This window comes from Herpailurus yagouaroundi, unplaced genomic scaffold, assembly GCF_014898765.1.
Source record: "Herpailurus yagouaroundi ecotype Mexico unplaced genomic scaffold, PumYag 159, whole genome shotgun sequence".
NCBI lineage: Eukaryota > Metazoa > Chordata > Mammalia > Carnivora > Felidae > Herpailurus > Herpailurus yagouaroundi.
Genome location: NW_024412400.1, coordinates 50856939 through 50881452, shown reverse-complemented (window position 1 = coordinate 50881452; position 24514 = coordinate 50856939). Strand labels below are relative to the sequence as shown.

Sequence of the window (24514 nt, the reverse complement as noted above, 5' to 3'; positions counted from 1 at the left end):
TACCAAGCATATTAACTGTATTTTCTTTGGAATTTTCGGTTAATTATTCTGTTTTCTTCTATTTGGGCTTTTTTAAAAAAAAAAAAAATTCATGCTGTGGGCTCTCTTTGAATGTTGGGTAATCCTTGGGTTTCTGTTCATGTTTACGAGTAAAGCACTAAAACTGTGTCTGATTGGCACTTATCAACTGGTGCAAGTCACTGTGAAAACAATGAGGGGATTTGCCACTTTTCCCCACGGGGGTTATTTTCCCCAATGGTGTCTGTATCTGTTAGATATTTTTTCTTGAAAAAAAAAAATACTCTCTAGAGAAGTATTCTCTCAACTTCTGCCTGGGGCAAGTGTAACCTGGCTAGAGTGACCTGGCAGTAAGTGAGAGGAGACGTCTGAGGTCTAACTTCATAATCTTCTTTAAATTTTTTTTCCCCCAGCCTAGCCCCAACTTCCCGTCTGGTATCTGCTAGACTATAGCCCCCTCAGCTATTTGCTCTAGTTTATGTCCCCCTTGCTTCCTTCATTGGAGGCGAAAGGCAGGACCTTGCCTGCATACCTGGGTAATAGACATTCTTATATCATTTAAAATCATAAATACAGCCTCCATAGATCTCAATCGAAAGTCCAAACTCAAATACTTTTCCTTTTCCTAGCTGGGACCTGCTTAGAGGAGCAGGCTACAGGAAGGGGCAGTGAGATGGGACGTGGCTGGTCTATTTCTCTACTTCCTTCTTCGCCTCTGTGCCCTTCTCCTAACACATCGGGGTGTTCACCTCCAGCCTCCAAGATTCTAGGAGGCTGTCCTAGAGCATCGACCCCCAAAGAAGCCCACACAGGAAACATCCAGAGATGCCCTCTCTGTCACCCCCAGAGGAGGCATACCCTTTTACCGTACCACTAAAGGAGAGAACCAGCCCACTTTTCCATGTCTAGGTTTGCCAGGATACGAGTCAGCTCCCAAGCTGCTATACTCTTTAACTGTGGGGCTCACATTTTAAACAATCTGAGTAGCCTTGCAATTCTCCACCCTCAGCCAGGGTTGAAGTGAAGGGGCAGTCCTTTCCTCCTAAGGTGGGATGGTGCTCACAGCATAGTTTTCTCCAGGTATGCCCTTCTCACGAGATCCTCTCTCCTCCTCTCACTCAACCTTTATATTCTTGAAGCAAGTGAGTGGGCTCCAGAGTTATGGCACTGAGATTTGGGGAGGAGAATGGAAAGCTCATCTTTACTGAAGAATGTCCACTTATAATTGGAGAAAGGTTGCAACCCTATTCCAACCACTGGTGTGGTCAGGAATCTTCACTAGATGCTAAAACCAGGTTGTGGAGGATGAGGCTATTCATGTTGTCTCAGAATCACATACTCAGGTTATTTATTAACTACCAAGACAAAGAAGTACCATCATGCTGGGAAAAGCTGGCAGATGTCATCTCAACTAAGTGATTGACCTAACCATAGCCCATAATGGGACAAAGGGACACTCCTGGGTTCTCTGAAGGACACACTGAGAAGGACCTAGCATCATCTGTGTAGTTTTCTTGCCAAAAATTTTTACTCTTGATCTAATCATGAAAAAATGATCAGACAATCCAGACTGAGAGACATTCTCCAAAACAATGGACTTGGAATTTTTTTTAACGTCCATATCATTAGAGAGGGAAAAAAAATGGTGGAGGAACCATTTTAGACTAAAAGAGATTAAAAAGCCATGAAACTAAATACAAGCTGGGCTTCTTAATTAAATCATGGATCCAGTTAGAGTAAGATAAGATGGCAGCGGAGGAGGAGAATCCTAGGCTTGCCTCATCCTATGAATACAATTAGGTAACTATCACATCATCCTAAATATCCCAGAAATTTATCTGAAGACTGGCAGAACAAATCCCGCAGCTAAAGGTAGAGAAGAGGCCACATTGAAGAAGGTAGTAGGAAGTGTGGAGATGCAGCTTAGAAGAGAAACAGATTGTGGACACTGTGGTGAGGAGGGAGCCATGGTCACGGAGAAGGGTGAAAGACTAACACATGGGAATGCACAGAGAAAATGAATCCCTATAGCAATTGGCTGGAGAGTGAGAGGGCCTGGATTTTGTGAGTTCTTGCAACCAGTAGGGCTTGAAGCCTGGAGTTTTAAAGCTCAGTGTGCTTGGCTCTTGGAGAGCTTGGAGGACATTGGGGCTGCTCTTAGAGAAAAGGCAGGGCAAACAGCCCAAAGACATATAGCATGAAACAGTGATCTGAAGAGCGACTGGGGCACAAAGAGGGAAGGCTATTTGCTCCCCTTGGAGGGTGTCCTAGAGAGCAGCATGCATGGAGAGACCTCTCTAGGAACAAAGGAACTGGCAGGTGCCATTTCCTTCCCTGCCCCTCAGCATAAGCACAGAGCCACCTGCAGAAACCAACGTAGCACTGACACCCACTATCTAACTTGCTTATACCAAGCCCCATACTCCTGTGTTCTGGAAGAACTGCCCTTCCAAGTCACTCTTACCTCAGTTCCACCAACAGGCACTCTACCCCAGAAGACCATCCCAAACCCCTGCCAACACTATGTCTCTCAAACCAGGAGTTTTGGAAGGCTCCAATTCCAGTAACTGTGGCGACAGGTGTCATTTCACAAGCAGACCAGAGCACACGTAGTTAAAACATGCCACATTCAGGCCAGGGACCAAACACTGCCAAACAGGCAAAGAGCCTCTGCAGGCAACCAGCCTTAAGGATAAAGCACCCAAGACATAACAGCAGAGCACATGTGGCATGCTTTGAAGACACTTTGGAAGCACCAGGCCCTGGGGAACAAGGGATACTACACTGTAGGATACTAAAGGACCTCATCTTTATAAAGCCATTACCCTCAAGAACAGGAGACAGAGCTGACTTTCCTAACACAGAGAAGCAGGCATAGAGGATTAGACAAAATGAGAAGACAGAGGAATTTGTCCCATAAGAAAGAACAGGGCAAGGCCATGGCTGGAGATCTAAGTGAAATAAATATAAATAACATGACTGTTGAAGAGTTAAAGCATTGATCATGAAGATACTCACTGGACTCGAGAAAAGAGGGGAAGACATCAGATAATTAACACAGAGATAAAGAATAACATAGCAGAGATAAAGGACTGGAGTGAAATGAAAAATATGCTTGATGGAATGAACAGCAGGATGGAAGAAGCAGAGAAATGAATTAATGACCTAGAAGACAGTAGTGTAAAGTAATCAAGCTGAGTAATCAGTGTCTCCGTCAAATATAATAACGTTTGTATTCTAGGAGTCCCAGAAGAAGAGAAAGGAAAGGAGGCAGAGAATTTATTTGAAGAAATAATAGCTGAAAGTTTCCCTAATCTAGGGAAGGAAACAGATAACCAGATCCAAGAGGCACAGAACCCCCAACAAAATCAACACAAGCAGATCCACACCAAAGTATACTATAATTAAAATGGCAAAATATAGTGATAAAGGAAAAAATATAAGCAACAGAACAAAAGAAGACAGTTATAAAGAAAGGAAACATCGTAAGGCTATCAATGTATTTTTCAGTAGAAAGTTTCCAAGCCAGAAAGGAGTGGCATGATATAGTCAAAGTGCTGAATGGGAAAAACTTGCAGCCAAGAATACTCTACCCAGCAAGGCTATCATTCAGAATAGGAGAAATAAAGAGTGTTCTAGACAAACAAAAACTAAAAGAGTTCACAACCACTACACCAGCCCTGCAGGAAATATTAAAGGGGACTCTTGGGGTTGAAAGAAAAGACCAAAAATGACAGTAGGAATGTAGAAAAAACAAAAGCAGTAAAAGTGAATATTTTGGTAACAATTCAGTCAAGGAGCTCACAAAATAAAAGGATGTAAAAGATGACACCATAGGGGCACCTGGGTGGTTTAGTGGGTTGAGTGTCTGACTTTGGCTCAGGTCGTGATCTCATGATTCATGAGTTTGAGCCCTGCATTGGGCTCGCTGCTGTCAATGTGGAGCCTGCTTCAGATCCTGTGTCTCCCACTCCCTCTGCCCCTCCCCTGCTGGTGCTCTGTCTCTCAAAAAAATAAATATTAAAAAAAAAAAGGGAACACCATATCCCTAAAATGTAGGGAGGAGAGAAGTAAAGAATGGGTTCAAATATAAATGACCATCAACTCAATACAGATTGCTATCTGCAGAAGATGTTACATACAAACCTAATGGTAACCACAAATCAAAACCACTAATAAACATGCAAAGAATAGAGGGAAAGAAACCCAAATATATCACTAAAGAAAACCAACAAACCATGAAAGAGAGAAAGACAAGAAAGGATCAGAGAAAATCTTCAGAACAACCACAACACACTTAATAAAATGGGAATAAACACCTATCAATAATTACTCTGAATGTAAATGAACTAAATGCTCCAATCAAAAGATAGATGGTGATGAAATGGCTTTTTAAAAAAACCCATCTATATTCTGCCTAAAAGAGACTCATTTTATTCGTTTTTATTTATTATTTTTTTAAATGTTTATTTATTTTTGAGAAAGAGAGAGTGAGTGTGTGTGGGGGGGGGGGGGGCGGGGCAGAGAGAGAGGAAGATACCGAATCCAAAGCAGGCTCCAGGCTCTGAGCTGTCAGCACAGAGCCCGACGTAGGGCTTGAACTCACGAACTTGAACTCATGATCTCTCTCACATGAGATCATGACCTGAGCCGAAGTCGGACTCTGCTTAACCAACTGAGCCACCCAGGCGCCCCTAAAAGAGACTCATTTGAGACCCAAAGGCATCTGCACTTTGAAAGTGAGAAGGTGGAGAAACATTTATTATGCAAATGGATGTCAAAAGAAAGGTGGAGTAGCACTACTTATACTGAACAAAATACTTAATTTTTATTAGTTTTAAAGTCTATTTATTTATTATTTTATTTTTTTGAGAGAGAGAGAGAGCTCACAAGCAGGGGAGAGAGGGAGACAGAGGATCCAAAGCAGGCTCTGTGCTGACAACAGTGAGCCCAATGTGGGGCTCAAATTCATGAACTGTGAGATCATCACCTGAGCCAAAGTAGGACGCTTCATCAACTGAGCCACCCAGGTGCCCCCTAAAGTTTATTTATTTTGAGAAAGAGAATGAGCAGAGTGGGGGCAGAGAAAGGGAGGGGACAGAGGATTGGAAGTGGGCTCTGTGCTAACAGCAGAGAGCCTGATGCAGGGCTCGAACTCACAAACTGTGAGATCACAACCTGAGCTGAAGTCTCTTAATCAACTGACACTTAACCAACTGAGCCACCTAGGTGCCACTGGGCAAAATAGACTTTAAAACAACGATGGTAACAAGGGGGTGAAGAAAGGCATTATATTATAATAAAGGGGACAATCCAATAAAAAGATACAACAATTGTAAATATCTATGCACCCAACATCGGAGCACCCAAATACATAAAGCAGCTAATAACAAACATAAAGGAAGTAACTGATATTAATACAATAATAGTAGGGGACTTTAACACCCCACTTACATCAATAGACAGATCATCTAAACAGAAAACAAGGAAACAATACTTTTAATGACATATTGGACCAGATGGATTTAACAGATATAGTCAGAACATTCCATCCTAAAACAGCAGAATACACATTCTTTTCAAGTGCACATGGAACATTCTCCAGAACAGATCACATATTAGACCACAAAACAAGACTTAAATTCCAAAAGATTGAAGTCATACCATGCCATCTTTACTGACCACAATGCTATGAAACCGTAAGTCAATTACAAGAAAAAAATCTGCAAAGACCACAAATACATGGAGGTTAAATAACATGCTGCTAAACAATGAATGGGTCAACCAGGATATCAAAGAATAAATTAAAAAGTACATGGAAACAGGAGCACCTGGGTGGCTCAGTCAGCCAGGCGTCTGAGTTTGACTTAGTTCATGATCTCATGCTTTGTGAGTTTGAGCCCCACCTTGGGCTCTGTGCTGACAGCTCAGAGCCTGGAGCCTGCTTTGGATTCTGTGTCTCCCTCTCTCTCTGGCCCTCCCATGCTTGCGTTCTGTCTCTGTCTCTCTCTCAAAAATAAATAAATATTAATTTTTTTTTATAAAGTACATGGAAACAAATGAAAATGAAAACACAATGGTTCAAAACCTTTGCAACACAGCAAAAGTAGTTCTAAGAGGGAAGTTTATAGCCTCAAGAAGGAAGACAAATCTCACATTTACAACCTAATCTAATGTGTAAAGGAGCTAGAAAAAACAACAAATGGAGCCTAAAGCCAGCAGAAGGAAGAAAATAATAAAGATGAAAGCAGAAATAAATGATAAAGGAACTAAAAACAATAGAACAGATCAATGAAACCAGGAGCCGGTTCTTGGAAAAGATCCGTAAAAATGATAACCTCTAGCCAGACTTCTCAAGAAAACAAAAGAAAGGACTCAAATAAATAAAATCACAAATGAGAGAGGAGAAATAACAACCAACACCACAGATATACAAATTATAAGACAATAATTATAAGACAATATTATGAAAAACTATATGCCAAATAAATTGGAAAACCTAGAAGAAATGAATAAATTCCTAAGAACATACAACCCCCCAAAATTGAAACTGGAAGAAAGAAAATTTGAACACATTGATTACCACCAAAAAATGGAATCGGTAATCAAAAAACTCCCAACGAACAAAAGCCAGATGCCTTCACAGGTGAATTCTACCAAATATTTAAAGAAGAGTTAATACTTATTCTTCCCAAACTATTCCAAAACAAAAACAAAACAAACAAACAAACAAAAAACAGAACAGGAAGGAAAACTTCCAAATTCATCCTATGAGGCCAGTAATTACTCTGATACCAAAACCAGATAAAGACACACAAAAAGAGAACTATAGGCCAGTAACTCTAATAAACATAGATGCAAAAATCCTCCACAAAATACCAGTAAACCAAATCCACCAATACATTAAAAAAAATCATTTACTATGATCAAGTGGTATTTATTCCTGGGTTGCAGGAGTGGTTCAGTATTTGTAAATCAATCAGCATGATACATCACGTCAATAAGAGAAAGGATAAGATCCATATGATCATTTCAATGGGTGAAGAAAAAGCATTTGACAAAGTACAACAAAGTAGGTTTAGAGGGAACATACCTCAACATAATTAAAGGCCATATATGAAAAACCCACAGCAAACATCATCTCAATGCAGAAAACAGAGCCTTTCCCCTAAAGTCAGGAACAAGACAAAGATGTCCAGTCTCACTACCTTTATTCATCATAGTACTGGAAGTCCTAGGCACACCAGTCAGATAACAAAAAAGAAATAAAAGGCATCCAAATCAGTATGAAGAAGTAAAAATTTCACTATGGCAGATGACATGATACTATATATTGAAAACCTGAAAGACTCCACCAAAGAGCTGCTAGAACTGATAAACAAATTCAGTAAAGCCACAGGATACAAAACCAATGTAGAGAAATGTTACATTTCTTTTTTTTTTTCTTAATTTTTTTTTTTTTTTTTTTTTTTAGAGTGAGCAAGTGAGGGGCAGAGAGAGAGGGAGACATAGAATCTGAAGCAGACTCCAGGCTCTGACCTCTTAGCACAGAGTCTGATGCGGGGCTAGAACCATGAACTGTGAGGTCATAACCTGAGCCAAAGTAGGACGCTTAACTGACTGAGCCACCCAGGTGCCCCGAAATTGGTTGCATTTCTACACACCAAAAATGAAGCAGCAAAAAGAGAAATTAAGAAAACAATCCCATTTACAACTGCACCCAAAATAATAAGATTCGTAGGAATAAACCTAACCAAAGAGGTAAAAGACCTGTACTCTGGAAACTAACATACTGAGAAAAGAAATTGCACAGAACACCAAGAAATGGAAAGATGTTCCATGCTCACAGATTGGAAGAAAAAATATTGTTAAAATGTCTATGCTACCCAAAGCCATGTACGCTTTTAGAGCAATCCCTATAAAAATATCAACAGCATTTTTTACAGAACTAGAACAAGCAATCCTAAAATTTGTATGGGAACACCAAAGACCCTGAATAGCCAAAGCAATCTGGAAACAGAAAAGCAAAGCTAGAGGCATCACAGTTCTGGACTTCAAGTTATATTACAAAACTGTAGTAATCAAGACAGTGTGGCACAAGACGGCGTGGTACAAAAATAGATATATACATCAATGGAACACAATAGAAAATCCAGAAATAAACCCACAATTATATGGTCAGTTAATCTTCAACAAAGCAGGAAAAAATATTCAATGGGAAAAAGACAGTCTCTTCAACAAATGTATTGGGAGAACTGGACAGCGATGTGCACAAGAATGAAACTGGACCACATTCTTAATCCATACACAAAAATAAATTCAAAATGGACTAAAGACCTAAATGTGAAATCTGAAACCATAAAAGTCCCAGAAGAGAACACAGGCAGTAACTTCTTTGGCAAGGGGAACAGAAACAAAAATAAACTATTGGGACTGTATCAAAATACAAAGCTTCTGCACAGTGAAGGAAACAATCAACAAAACTAAAAGGCAACCTATGGAACAGGAGAAGATATTTGCAAATGACATATCCAATAAGAGGATAGTGTCCAAAATATATAAAGAACTTATAAAACTCACCATCACAGGGGTGCCTGGGCGGCTCTGCCGGTTAAGCCTCCAACTCTTGATTTCTGCTCAGGTCATGGTCTCATGTCATGAGATCAAACACTGCAATGGGCTCCGTGCTGCATGTGGAACCTGCTTAAGGTTCTCTCCCTTTACCCCTCTCCCACTCATGCTCGCACTCTCTCTCTCTCTCAAAATAAAACTCAGCATCCCAAAAACAATTAATCCAATTAAAAAAATGGACAGAAGACATGAGTAGACATTTCTCCAAAGTAGACATCCAGATGGCCACCAGACACATGAAAAAATGCTCATCATCACTTATCATCAGGGAAGGCAAATCAAAACCACAATAAGATATCACCTCACACCTGTCAGAATGGTTAAACAATGTAAGAAACAACAAGTGTTGGTGAGGATGTGGAGAAAAAGGAACTCTCATGCACTGTTGGTGGGAATGCAAACTGGTGCGGCCACTTAGGAAAACAGTACGGAGGTTTCTCGAAAATTTAAAAATAGAACTTGAAAAAATAAACACCCAATATTATTCTCCTATATTTACCAAATTGTGCTGTGATCCCACAATTGCACTACTGGGCATTTACCCAAAGAATACAAAAAAACTAATTCAAAGGGATACATACATCCCTATGTTCATAGCAGCATTGTTGGCAATAGCCAAAATATGGAAGCAGCCCAAGTGTCCATTGATGAATGGATAAAGATGTGGGATGTGGGGTGTGTGTGTGTGTGTGTGTGTGTGTGTGTGTGTGAGAAATAGAATATTACTCAGCCATAAAAAATAATGAAATCTTGTCATTTGCAATGAAATGGATGGAGCTAGAGTACAATGCTAAAGTGGAATAAGTCAGAGAAAGCCAAATATCATATGATTTCACTTATATGTGTAATTTAAGAAACAAAACAAGTGAACAAAGGTAAAAAAAGAGAGAGAGACAGAGAGAAATCAAGAAACAGATTCTTAACTATAGAGAACTGATGGTTACCATGGGTGAAACAGGTGATGGGGATTAAAATAAAAACTTTAAAAATAATAACTAGTATATATTGAACATCTATATGTACTATCTACAATGCTTTATAATTATTATAATATTCAATCTGCACTAACACATATTGAGGTGTTCATCTTCATTTCGAGTTAGAGATGAGGACACACAGAAGGAGAAATTCAAATTAACTTTCTTAAAGCACAGGGTTTGTAAGAGTTACTGTCAGGACATAGAGGTATCTATCCATTTTCAGAGTCCTTGCATTGTTCAGTATACCATGTTGACTTATGATCTATTTCAATGCTCTTTTTCAATGTTACATGTACAAGAGGCTTTGGTCTTAAAATCTTGACTGTATCAAAAGTTGTAATAGGATGGAATACTACCAGAACTGATAAAATGATTTAGATTTTGTTGATGTAGTAGAAAAAACGTTAGTTTTAATTTTGAAATAAAACATGAATTTGAAAAAAATCATGGATCCACTTCCCTTTCAAAAATAAAAACAAAAACAACTAAATCCTATAAAGGACATTTTAGGAACGATATATATGGCTTGCATATTAGATAACAGTGGTGTATCCATGTACAAGTTTTTTTTTTTCAATATATGAAATTTATTGTCAAATTGGTTTCCATACAACACCCAGTGCTCATCCCAAAAGGTGCCCTCCTCAATACCCATCACCCACCCTCTCCTCCCTCCCACCCCCCATCAACCCTCAGTTTGTTCTCAGTTTTTAACAGTCTCTTATGCTTTGGCTCTCTCCCACTCTAACCTCTTTTTTTTTTTTTTCCCCTTCCCTCCCCCATGGGTTTCTGTTAAGTTTCTCAGGATCCACATAAGAGTGAAAACATATGGTATCTGTCTTTCTCTGTATGGCTTATTTCACTTAGCATCACACTCTCCAGTTCCATCCACGTTGCTACAAAGGGCCATATTTCATTCTTTCTCATTGTCACGTAGTACTCCGTTGTGTATATAAACCACAGTTTCTTTATCCATTCATCAGTTGATGGACATTCAGGCTCTTTCCATAATTTGGCTATTGTTGAGAGTGCTGCTATAAACACTGGGGTACAAGTGCCCCTACGCATCCATGTACAAGTTAATAACTGTGTAACGGTTATATAGAAGAATGCCTTGTTCTCAGGAGATAGAAGAAAGTATTTATGGGCAAATGTCACAGTGACAGCAGGAGAGGGCAAAATAGAGGCAAAACACAGCACAGTTTGGTAAATATAGGAGAATAATATTGGGTGTTTATTTTTTCAACGTGTCTGTAGGTTTTTAAGTTCTCAAAATAAAACATTGAGGGAAGGAAAAACAGGGACCCAGCTCTTGCTCATTTCCTCTGCAAATATACAAATAAAGATTTGGCATCTCTCTTTGAAATTTCTTTTCAATCCTGTCTTGGTGCCTGGCTCAAACTTCAGTTATTACACCTTGTTATGCATCTATATTCCTAACACTGTAAATATATGTAACAGCAATAACAACCTCAAAATATTTGTACAGGGCATTAAAATTTACAAAACATCTCCTCTTTACTACTTCATGTTATCTTCACAACAATCTTAGAAATAGCTAGGCAAGGTAATGTTTTTATTCTTGCCATTTTCCAGGTGAAAAACCGAGAAGCAGAAAGTCTGAGCAACTCAGTCAAATTCACACACCCAAGACTAGCACCGTCTTCCTCTGATTGCAGACCTTGTAGTTTTTCACAACACATATTAAGCACCCCAAGGGGAGAAGTGGGTTAAAAATGGCATTTATTTTCTCATTGCTTCATTTTTCTTCCCCCAGAAAGTAAGAGACTTACGTGTGTTTGCTTATCCCCACTATCTGAGAATTCCAGATTAGCAATGACAGAGGTGGCTCTGCTCACCCTAGTGAATCAGCATGCTGGGAAACCCTGAGTGCGATGCTGCAAAGTAACAGGCTGCTAACATCCCCAGCCCCACCTTCCTGGGCTAGGGTGTTGGATAATGTGTCTCCAATTCCTACCCGTGTCACTGCAGATCAGCTGCAGCACAATAAGAAATTTACCGAGATCAATTCCCCTGAGACTCAGTTGACATCCCCTCAGAATATGGCGGTAATTCTTGTCACAACTCCAGGGAAATGACAAAGCACACAGAAGGAAGTTCACATGAGTCACAGACCCACAGCTTCAGAATACTAAGTGGCTCCGTCTCCACCTGACAGCTGGGGTGAGCAGAAGCCATCTCTGTTCGTTCGTGTTCTCTCACTCTCTCTTTTTCTTGACTGAGAACAACTTAAGAAAAAAAGAAAACCAAAAAACCATCCTTTCTGAGCTTGGTGAGGGCCACAGATTTGTGGTGAGGAAGTCCCATAGGCCCCCAGACACATGGCCCACGTTTCCTTTTTTGTATCTTACTGGTAGGGGTTACATCTCTTCTGCCTTCACTGTTGACTTCAGATGTGAAGAGAGGGAAAGGAGGGGGAGACAATAGAGGGAGTAGCTAAATTGCATAGAATATAAGCATATTCTTCTCCAGCATCTTCCATTCTAACCAGGACATTATGAAATGAGGTTGGGAATCTTCAACATCCAAAGAGAGCACAAGATACAGTACTAGATGATTACAAATTGTCTGGAACATAATTTTCTTTAAAGCCAGCTCATCACATATTTTCTGCAGCCTTGGCAATCTTAATTTCTCAGTATGCTCTAGTAAAGGTAGTTTTAGGAAAGCTCCTGTCCTCTCTATGGAACCCAGTTGGAACAAGATAATTTGTTAGCCACGACTCTGACGCCTATCAGAGTGATCCACCTTCAGGACTTCGGGGGCCTCTGTTAACTCTGGACAGGTTTTCAATGGCCCTAGAAGGCTGCACATCTGAAGCAGCATGTCACCTACTAAGAGTGGTGAACTCTGTAATGTGCCTTTGCTATGTTACTTAAGATCAGTTCTGCTCAAGAGAGCAAGAGAAATAAGGAGGATAAATGAAACCATGTAGAGAAACAAGTAGCTTGTGAGACACAGGAAGAATTCACATAATGTATATGGTATGACTAAGTGGATTAGTAACCTCTGAGTCACGGCAGACATAGACAAAGTAGGAAACGTGTGTGCTGAGCAGAGAGGTGGAAGGATGGAAAAATGTGATGTTCACAATGCATGTAGTATGCACATGACACCCAACGTTCAAGATATACTAAATATACATGAAATATACGAGGATTCAAATAAGGTCTTAAATCAGCCCCGTTTGGTGATCCCCTTCTGGCTTCAAAAATCCCTGTGCACAAGAAATGCAGAGTCCATGGCTGTACGTCAGGCTACAGCTATCAGGTGAGCTACAGCTAACGGCCAGGTGAATTTGTCCCTGAGAGCAAGAAAGCAAGTGTATGATTGACCCAGGCACCTCCTGTCTACTGAGCTGTCTTGCCCAAATCTCAAATATGATCATTATAATACACCCTCATAGGGAAGGACACTGTGGCATAGAGAGAGGACAGGCCATATGACCACTGCGTGCCGTAGGATTTAGATAGCTGGGTCCCTCTACCTGCTTATACTCAATCCTAATTGTTTCAATTGCCCCGTCTCTCCCCTCTTGCTTCTCACTACGCTTTTTACTTGATTTAATAAACCATGGGATGCATGCATCTTAGTTTGTTGCGTGAGCCTTTCTGTTTTGGAACCTTCAGGATTGCCTGGTGGTGGACTTGGAGGCTACTAATGCATCAAGGTCACTTCCCACATGACAAATTCACAGCAGGACCACACACACAATAACAACACAACAACAAAAGACACAGCTTTAACTTTTTAAGTAATTACCATGTGCTAAGCAACATTCTAAGCATTTTGTATATATCATTCCAAAAAATCCTAATTACCCTATAAAGGAGATATTAATACTTGAATTTTATAGATAAGGAAACTAAGGAAAAGAGAGGTTAAATAATGTGTCTAAAATGACACAACTAGGAAGAAATGGAAAGATGATCAGAATTAGGGTCTTATTCCAAAGTTATGTCCTTCCCATTTTGTAGGAGGCCAAGCTATTCCCCCCCATATCCTTCTTAGACTTCCCTTGGACACCTTATCTACCCCTCATACTTTCTTTTCTTTTCTTTTTTAATGAAATTTATTGTCAAATTGGTTTCCATACAACAGCCAGTGCTCATCCCAACAGGTGCCCTCCTCAATACCCATCACCAACCCTCCCCGCCCTCCCACCCCCCATCAGCCCTCAGTTTGCTCTCAGTTTTTAAGAGTCTCTTATGTTTTGGCTCCCTCCTTCTCTAACCTTTTTTTTTTTTCCTTCCCCTCCCCCATGGTCTTCTGTTAAGTTTCTCAGGATCCACATAAGAGTGAAAACATATGGTGTCTGTCTTTCTATCCTCCTCCCAGGATTTATTTTTTCTTCATACTATGATCACCATCTATTGTAACTCAATTAGTAACTTATTGCCTGTCTCCCCCACAAGAATGTAATTTCTATAGAGGCAGGATGTTTGCCTAATTTATTAACTTCTGCTTCTTCTAGTGCATGAAAAGTGCGAGTCAATGAATATCAACTGAATGAGTAAGTAAATCCTGTTACTGACTTTTTTCTAGATATATTTTTGAAAATAAAATCACAGTCTCAAGGTTACCTTTTGACTGAATATATTAACCCCAGAAAACCTATGATTATATTAACTGTAAAGGGCATGGAGCATTTCAGAACAAAACTCCAGGGAGAAACAACGGGCTAGAAGAAAATTCCATTGCCAACTCTGTATGTTAATTTCTACGTGGCCTCCCTGAAGACCCTAGTTGTTTCTGCAGCCTGGCCACCTTTATGTGATTTTCATCACATTATAATTTCAGGGCCTTGGACTTCCCCTATGGTTACCTCTGAGAAGGAATCCAGAAAAAGTGGATTTTTATATGTATGTGAATTATATGGGACATTCTAGAAAAGGGGCTTAAGCTTGCTTGCTCTCCTATACCCACATTATTAACTCATTCAGAAGTCACTGTCTGTGTTGTCTCCATTTCCAGGTAAGGACACTGAGCCTCAGTGGGGTTGTAACTTGCCCTGGGTATACACTCTAACAAGTGGCGAGGCCAGAAGCTGTGTTCCCCATCTAATGTCCTGCAGTCCACTTTGCAGAAATACTGTCCTAATAGGAAGGAGGAGTACAGTGAGTAGAAACATGAGATTTTCTAAAAAGCCATACCAGAGACTGAAAGAACCCACGTGAACCCATCCAGCTCTAATGCTGTTTCTTAGAATGAATGAAATAAATTTCTCTTTTTATTAGGGGCGCCTGGGTAGCTCAGTCAGTTAAGTGTCCAACTTCAGCTCAGGTCATGATCTCGTGGTTCACGAGTTCAAGCCCTGCATCAGGCTCTGTGCTGACGGCTCAGAGCCTGGAGCCTGCTTCAGATTCTGTGTCTCCCTCTCTCTCTGCCCCTCGCTCACTCATTCTCTCTCTCTCAATCTCTCTCTCTCTCTCTCTCTCTCTCTCTCAAAAATAAATGAACATTAAAAAGATTTTTAAACAATTTCTGTTTTTATTAAATGTATTGTTTTATAAAGGATAAAACATCAGCTGAATAGGTCTAAGGTAGCAGTCCAATTTTTGGTGAATTTGTAGTTAAAATGGAAATAAAACTGATTTAGTAAAATTGGAACACTTTTTTTTCCCGCCATAGAGTTGGTAGGGTTTGGCTCATCTTCTTGGATACAAAAATAATTTTCTCCAAATCACTATCTTGAAAACTCAGCTGTCCCAGCCTTTCAAACCAAAATGTTAAACTGATCTGATTGGCACGCAAGGCTCTCAGGAGCATCCTGGCCAGGGGTCATAAATGAAATGCATTAGATAATTTTAATTTGATATAGTAATCCTCAGGAGCAACTGAACCCCCAAAGAATCACCTTCCATTCATTTCTGCTCATTTAGGTATCAATCAGATTTCTAGAGAAATACCTGGCATCTGGATGTGACTGCTGTTGCTGATGAGGAAAAATGGAATGTAAGAGTGTCCTGGGGATGTTTACCAGCAATCTGTCCTTAGCATCATCCTGAAATGTTGAACCAGATCAGACACCAGAATGCTTATAGAGGTTAGGAAACCAAAATAGGTTTTAAGTAGAGAAAAATAAAGTTGGATCTATTTAACTTTAGAGCTTCACTCATTCAATCTTCAAACACTTGTTCACTTATTCATCCAATCGTTTATCTATTCATCCATTCATTCATCCATTCATCCATTCATTCATCCATCCATCCATCCATTCATCCATCCATCCAACCACCCATCCATCCACACAATAAATATTTATTGAGCTCCTACTCTGTGTCTTTTGCTCTGCTAGCCTGGAAATAGAGTTTATAGAACTGTGTGGTCAAATTTAGTTCTCAGGAGCCACATGTGGCTATTAAACATTTGAAATGTGGCTGACCCAAATTAAGACATGCAGTAAAAGTGAAAAACACAACAGATTTCAAAGGCTTAGTGTGAAAGAAAAATCTCATTAAAAATTTTTGTATTGATTGCATGTTGAAATGATGTTTTTACACATCAGGTTAAACTTTTTAATTTTTTAAATGTGTATCTATTTTTGAGAGAGAGAGTGTGAGCAGTGGAGGTGCAGAGACACAGAATCTGAAGCAGGCTCCAGGCTCTGAGCTGTCAGCACAGAGCCCAACGTGGGGCTCAAACTCACAAACTGTAAGATCATGACCTGAGCTGAAGTTGGACACTTAAACTGACTGAGCCACCCAGGTGCCCCATGTTGGGTTAAATTTAAAATATATATGTATTTATTTATTTACTGGGGCACCTGGGTCACTCAATCAGCTAAGCATCTGACTCTTGATTTTGGCTCAGGTCATGATCTCATTCATGGTTCATGAGATCAGGCTCTGTGTCAGGCTCTGCACTGACAATGTGGAACCTGCTTTGGATTCTCTCTCTCTCTCCCTCTCTGCTCCTCCCCTGTGCACATGCTCTCTCTCTCCCTCAAATAAACATTTTTTTAATTTTATTTATTTTTAAAATGTAATTTATTGTCAAGTTTTCTAACAGTGTCTACCGTATGCTCCTGGTTTTGGGGGTAGACTCCCGTGATTAAATAAACATTTTTAAAAAATAAAATTAAAAACACATATATATATATGTATTTTTTAAAGATTTTATTTTACTATTTTTTAAAACTATGTATTTAGTTTCTTTCTCTCTTTTTTTAAATTTTATTTTAGAGAGAGAGAGAGTGTGAGCAGAGGGGAAGGACAGAGGGAAAGAGACAGAAAATCTTAAGTAGGCTCCAAGCTCAGCTCAGAACCCAGTGTGGGGCTCAGTTCCATGACCCTGGGGTCATGATCTGACCTGAAATCAAGTCAGTCACTCAACCAACTGAGCCACCCAGCACCCCTAAAGATTTCATTTTATTTTATTTTTATTTATTTTATTTTTTTTCAATATATGAAATTTATTGTCAAATTGGTTTCCATACAATACCCAGTGCTCATCCCAAAAGGTGCCCTCCTCAATACCCATCACCCACCCTCCCCTCCCTCCCACCCCCATCAACCCTCAGTTTGTTCTCAGTTTTTAAGAGTCTCTTATGCTAAAGATTTTATTTTTAAGTAATCTCTGCACCCAACATGGGGCTTAAACTCACAACCCTGAAATCAAGAGTCACATGCTCTATCAACTAAGCCAGCCAGGTGCCCCTAAAATATATTTCTATAATTATTCTCATCTGTTTTTTTTTTTTTTTTTTTTACCTTTTGAATGTAGCTAACAGAAAATTCGAAATATATGTGTGGGTTGCATAATATTTCGACTGGACAGAGCTGCTAGTGACTATTTGCAGAAGATTTCTTCCTGCTCTTATTATGGTTTGGAGGAAAGATTGAGAGAGTGTCTTTCTGGGAAGATAATAAAATATAAAGGCAGAAGAGATGATCCATTGTGCTTAGATGATATTTCTAGGTTTTATGTCATTAAATTTTTGTTCTGAAAACTTTGCTTTGGATAGGAATTATCTAGGAATTGAAGAACATGTAGAAAATTTGGGATGCTGCAATACTTGCTACTTTCTGGTATTTTCTGAGCTGTAACTGGACATCCTAGAAACCTGAATATCCATGGATTCCTGCTTGCCTATGGCGACACTAAATTAAATGGCTTAGAAGGAAGTAAATATTTATGGAATGGGTTGTTTGACGTGATGATACTGTGGGGACTAAGCAAAGCTAACATTGATCTTGCCTCTCTTATGTAAAAAAGATATCCTGTGTTGTTTATGTCTGCATTAACCTGCTAGCAGGAAAAAAAAAAATTTGAACTGTAATTAGGTTGGGAGTAACATCTAATGACTAAGGGAGTCTGTGAGATTAACTAGCTTTGGCAAAAAGCTCTAAATAAAAGTTAGAGCTCAATTCCAAATGTTTTTTAAATTAAAATATGATTTAATTTAAAAATCATCATATTCTCTCCAATCAACAAATTAATGGGATTTCCTCTTTCCTTTTTATTTTTTTTATTTATTTTTTTTTATTTATATATGAAATTTATTGTCAAATTGGTTTCCATACAATCCTCTTTCCTTTTTAAAAAGCTATGTATACAAAAAGGGGTCCTCTCTCTCTTCTGTTATTCACAAGTAGTACATGGTTTGTAGACTCCTCTCCTGCCCTCAGTCATATTCAATCACTTCCTCCCTGGAACAATGAGAAGAATATAGAGAGACAAATTAGCCTAGCACTTGGGAATGACAGAAAGCCAAACCAAAAAACTCCTAGTGTAGGTCCTCAGACACACAAATGCTCTGTGTCTATCCCTGTCTAGCATGACTCATGTTGGAATGAGCTTTCTTTTGTCTAATAAGCTCAAGAGAAGGTTTTGAAATACATGCAATACATGCTGGGATTTATGGAAATGAGAGAATTAAGAATATGAGTGGCACCGAGCACAAGGAACTGTCAGGGACTCTACTGGTAAGAACACAGCAGCATAAAGAAAGAAGAAATGGGAGTGGGGCTGATTTTTTCTGGGACTGGAACACATGCCATCGATGCCAGATATCGTAGCAGAGACAGATGGCGTGGCAGATGCTGTGAAAGAAAAATGACTTACTACTAGGTGAACCAGAAAAAATAAACAAGAAGGACAGAGGAAAAAGTCCACAAGTTCCCCTCTGTTGTCAGAAACATCTTCCCATGGCTATAAAATATAATCTCATCCCATAGGGTTGCAGATTGCAAAGTAAGTGTCTTACTACTTTCTCCACTGATTGCACATTTGGAATTTACAGCTATTCTTTTGAGAGGACTCACTTTCTATTGGTTTTTCAAGGAAGAAGCGAAGACAACAACAAATTGGATATATGATGCCTACATATTATGAAGAAGATGCTACTGCTAATCTTTCTTGGCTCAGTTGGTTGCTGTGTGATATGTAGAACCCGGATGAACTCGTCTTGGTTTATTTTAAAATATTTTTTTTTCAACGTTTATTTATTTTTGGGACAGAGAGAGACAGAGCATGAATGGGGGAGGGGCAGAGAGAGAGGGAGACACAGAATCAGAAACAGGCTCCAGGCTCTGAGCCATCAGCCCAGAGCCGGACGCGGGGCTCGAACTCACGGACCGCAAGATCGTGACCGGGCTGAAGTCGGACACTTAACCGACTGCGCCACCCAGGCGCCCCTCGTCTTGGTTTATTTTAGAAATGTTCCCAATTAACATCCTTTCAAGGTGCAAATCAAAGGGGTTGGCATTTTAATAAATTTTTTAAAAACATGTCTTAGAAAGCTGGGCTGGGCTCTTTCATTACGTCCTTGGGGTTTAAAACAGGTGCCTATAAAAATCCTGTTAGCATGTGTTGTGGCCCCATGGAGTTCATAGGAATGGTTGAAACCAATAAAAATGATTTTCAAATGCTAAGGGTCTAATATGGGATACCCAGACACACACATACAGCACAGTGCCAACATACGTAGATTTAATATAGGAAAATTCATCAATAGGCACTTGGCAACCACTGTTGCATCACTTATATTAGACAGGAATGGAAGCAATCAAGCCTAAAATCGCCAATCTGAGTTGCTGAAATAAAGACAAGTGTGCGAATGATATTAAGGATTTTCTGGCCATTACAAAAAAAAAAAAAAAAAAAGGGCTGGGGACTGGCAGGTATCCAATGATGGTTTTGTCATATTTGCAGAAGAAATTGAATGATTAAAAGACTATAGAGTAACGTTGGCTAACAAAGAACTACTGTGGGGTCTTTAAGGGTAATTTTGATTATATATAACATTTACTTTCTGTAGTGTTTTTAGAAACATTAATAGCTCTCTAAGGTAGACCCCATTGTATATGTGTAACTTTCACTCACACACTTGTGACTTTATAAATCATTGCAAAAATGAATCTTAATAACATGGAAGCCAGAAATAGCTTAGACACCTTCCCCCCCCCCCCCGCATTTTTAGGGGAGCAAATGTACCCAAGGCCTCCTGGCAATCCCTATTTCTCATTTTCTTCTTATTTCCTATTTCTTCTTCCGTTGGCTGGATCAGCCCTGTCCTCTGCTACAGTAAAGTAGAAGACACTACATGCAGACAATGGGTTTCCAAAGACTAGTATCAAACTGGCATTTCCATCAGGCCCACCTTGGAACAAGTAAGTGTACCAAGTTTGAGGATACACATTTTCTGAAAGCCAGGGAGAAATTATAGGGAAGCTCTTTCAATCTGGAACAAGTCCTACTTGAGGATTTCTGTGCTACATTCCTACTAAATCCTCCCAGAGAAATAAGCCTCAGAGCCTGAGGGACCAGCTAAGAGTGGATCCCTTCTTGGGGGAGGGTGGAGAGAGCTGACTACATTCCAGCATCAAGTGGTTGATGGCTGCAGGGCTACAAAATTCCACGTTCCTTGACCTAATCATCAACAAATGCAAATTTCTATGGTCTGACATCCTTCCTTAGACTTCTGAACTTGGACATTGACTCTTGATAAAATGGTTGACAAAATACTCTGCTCTGTGGAATTTTCTATGAGAAACTCAGGGAAAATTAAAATGTTCTCTGATTCTAGCAAAGCCCGGACAATGTTGTAATTACAAATTCTATGGGGTAGCAATCTTGTGTGTTTAATGTTAACACTCTGAAGCTCCCTTCTAAAAAATTTCAACACATAATCAGTGTTCATACTGCAGACACCATTATCATATCAGTATCACATAGCTTAGATCCTAATTGAGAACTTCTCCCTTCTAGAGGTATATAATGCAAATTATAATGTTTTCTGCTTGAGAGACTCCCGCATTCTATCTCTACAATTAGACATGAGGGTGGGGCGGGGACAAAATGGAAAAAAAAAAAATCTGAAAAATCCTATACATGATGTAATTTAATTGCAAAGGACTCTTTCCCAAGGAGGAAGACAATGCCACAAGCACTTAAAATGGGAAGCAATTTCAGTTTTTCACAGCCCCCACTAAATAGTATTTTATTTGACACTTTTGTTCATCAGATAGCTTTAGTGTTCTCTTTTTATGTGTCATTGGGAAGAGGGTGACGTCATGTTATCCTTGCGATGAGCACTTCTTACTCTAATAAGATGTTTATGGTTGCTTTAATAATTTTTTACTTTGATAAAAATATGTATTTCTAGATTATTTCCAGAGATCATTCTCTTTTTAAAATGTTTATTTTTGAGAGAGAGAGAGAAAGAGTGAATGTGTATTGGGGGGGGGGGGGGGGACAGAGAGATAAAGACACAGAATCAAAGTAGGCTCCAGGCTCTGAGCTGTCAGCACAAAGCCCGACAGGGGCTCAAACCCACGAACAGTGAGTTTATGACCTGAGCTGAAGTTGGACACTTAACTGACTGAGCCACCCAGGCATTTATGAATTTCAAACACTGCTATTGCTTTATAATAAACTGATTTTCTCAGAATTAAAAAAGCAGAAAACTCTAGGAGAAAATTAGACATATAAATATTTATATTTTAACATTTCTCTGTAGTTGCACAAGAGATAAACGGCAAAGAAAATAATTTCCATGATATTCTTTTGTCAGAAATGCAACCTACCAAAAAACTCAGATATACTTTCGTATGTACAATCATTTGGAACCTCTGTAACTTCTATAACCCTATAGCAAGAATAAACCTTTATAGAACCTGATTTATTCCAAGACCCTGGACTACCTTTTGAATCATCAAGGACAAATTTATCGTCAGTGTAATTTTTTGTTGATTACTATATTCTAAGTCCTTGAAACTGCGTAAATGTCATATTGTAAACCTCAAATGACTTTTTGCCCTTTTCCCCCCGAAAATCTTTGTTCTCATTCACCTCAGGTAAGTCGAATCCATGCCTGCAAATCTCAGTTAACTAGGTCATTGTTATTAATTTGTCCTCCCAAACTATTTTTTTTTTTAATTTTTTTTTCAACGTTTATTTTCTTTGGGACAGAGAGAGACAGAGCATGAACGGGGGAGGGGCAGAGAGAGAGGGAGACACAGAATCGGAAACAGGCTCCAGGCTTTGAGCCATCAGCCCAGAGCCTGACGCGGGGCTCGAACTCACGGACCGCGAGATCGCGACCTGGCTGAAGTCGGACGCTTAACCGACTGCGCCACCCAGGCGCCCCATCCTCCCAAACTATTTTCTTCCTCATTCATCTTAGGTAGGCTCCATAAATAAATGCAAATTGAAGAAAATTTAGTTTTAGGAACATTTTCAAAGTTTCCTTGGGGAGATGCCTATTGTCTTAAATTAGTTGTAACAGGAAGGCGATAAAATGTTGTAGCTCCTTGAGAATCAAAACCCAAATTGCAACGAAGAGCCTCATTTTGAAGTAGTCATTCTTATAAAACCTCTGCTCATGGCACCACTGAGCACTTGTTACCATAGATTGGAAGCTAATCAGACCCAGTCATTACAAAAGAGAAAGATCATCAAGGGACTTCCTCCAAAATAATGATGGCTGGGTTATAAACTCCCCTTCCAATTAATTTTATTGGTTTAGTTGATGAAATAGCAGAAGGGAAATGAACCTGGAAAAAGTGAGCACTGTACCCGGCAGGAGCCACAACCCCAATGCCTGGGACTGTGTACAAAATGAATGAAAATGCAGGACGCAGAGCTTTGCTTTGAGGGTAAATACCAAGGCCAAAAGGCATCCCCTGGAAAGGTTTTAATTTTCCATATGCAATCAACTAAGTCTGAACAGATTTCATTTCCTGCCATTAGTGAAAGAAGTCGTCAAGCTAGAATCAATAACTCAAGAGTCACTTATCAAATTTTGTCACTCACCTTCCATGGGGGTGTTACTGTCTGGTCGATTTGCAAAGACTACATCCACATACTCGAGCTGCAGCCTCTGGAGGGAGCCCTTCAATCCTGGGAACAGAGGCAGGAAAAATCCAAAAAATGTAAGTGTAATAAGCACTATTAGAAGTAGTTAAAGTTTGGTTTCCTTTAAAAAATTTACTTAAAAAAAAAAAAAAAGCACTGGGGCACCTGGATGGCTCAGTCTGTTGAGCGTCTGACTCTTGATTTCAGCTCAGGTCATGATCTCACAGTTTGTTAGATCAAGCCCCACGTCGGGCTCTGCACTGACAGCATGGAGCTTGCTTGGGATTCTCTCTCTCCCTCTCTCTCTGCCCCTTCCCTGCTCGTGTGCCTGCTCCCTCTCTCCTCTCTCTTTCAGCATAAAAAAATAAACTTAAAAAAAAAAAAAGCACTGAATTAGTTTCAAAAAGACATGGAATACAATGAGGTATTAATTGGCCCCTAGAACCTTTAAAAAATATATTGGGGCACCTGGGTGGCTCAGTTGGCTAAGTGTCCGACTCTTGATTTCTGCTCAGGTCATAATGTCACAGTTTGTGGGCTAGAGCCCGGCATCAGGCTCTCCGCTGATAGACTGGAGCTTGCTTGAGATTCTCTCTCCCTCTCTCTTTGCCCCTCCCCTGCTCGTGTGCACGCTCTCTTGCAAAATAAACAAACATTTAGAACAGATATATAGATAAAGATATATATCTCAAAGGCTGACTTTGTCCTTCACAAAGAGGAGTCTTATAACTTTCTCAGTAACTTCAGTACTCCTACCCCACCAGAAAAAAACATACTCAGTAATGATCTTTCATAGTGACTCATCTGTGGCAGTATCTAGAAGCAAAGTTAAGAATAAAAAGTAGCCTACGAGTTTAACTTCTTCTTGAAAAGTGGGATGGGATACATTTATTGCACATCAAAAACATTAAAATGGTATAAATAAGAAATAAGTGACTGCCAAATTCATCTTAATGTACACATGGGTTGTAACAGGAATAAAAGGATTGGCAAATGAAGGTTTTGCTCAACATTTTACTAAGCGGAACAAAGCTGGAAGAACGTTAAATATAGCTGAGCTCTACCATTTCTATTATTCCCTTTCTTTGGGGAAGAAACAAAAACACAAGAAGCTATAAAGACTTAGGGCATATAAAGGAGAGAGTGAGAGCTTAAAAAAAATCTGGAACCAATAATCTAAGTTCCAACCTAACCATTTGGTTACATTCCTGTGACTAGGCAGAAAAAAAATTATTTAAATTCAGTAAAATTAATACTTCCCTGAAATAGAATGTATTGTATATAATATTATGCAACCAAAAGGAGGACAGTTCAAGAATCATTTTATCTCATTTCCATGAGACACAGCATTTCCTTATCAGCCTATTTAATTCCTCAGGAAGACCGGTGGTTTTTCTCTTTTTATTATAGGCATAAAATTAATTGCATGTTAAATGAGGCTCTTATACATTTAAATTTGGCTCATTTAAATTTGATTTTTCAAACTGGTTTACCAGCCAGCCACAATTACTTTTCTGACAGGAAAATGAAGTTGTTGGATATAGTTCCGGAAATATTTTTCATTC

General features: G+C 39.4%; 1 protein-coding gene across 5 annotated transcripts in view; it reads right to left on the bottom strand.

Moving 5' to 3' along the window:
• Nucleotides 1-24514, bottom strand: part of KCNAB1 (potassium voltage-gated channel subfamily A regulatory beta subunit 1) — a 412519-nt gene that overhangs the window by 38370 nt on the left and 349635 nt on the right. For 3 of the 5 annotated variants that reach the window (XM_040480570.1, XM_040480571.1, XM_040480572.1), the window contains exon 8: nucleotides 22908-22994. The exons of the other annotated variants lie outside the window; for them this stretch is intronic. In XM_040480570.1, the coding sequence (XP_040336504.1) occupies nucleotides 22908-22994 (87 nt within the window). The remainder of the gene's footprint in view (nucleotides 1-22907; nucleotides 22995-24514) is intronic. 5 annotated transcript variants of the gene reach the window in all.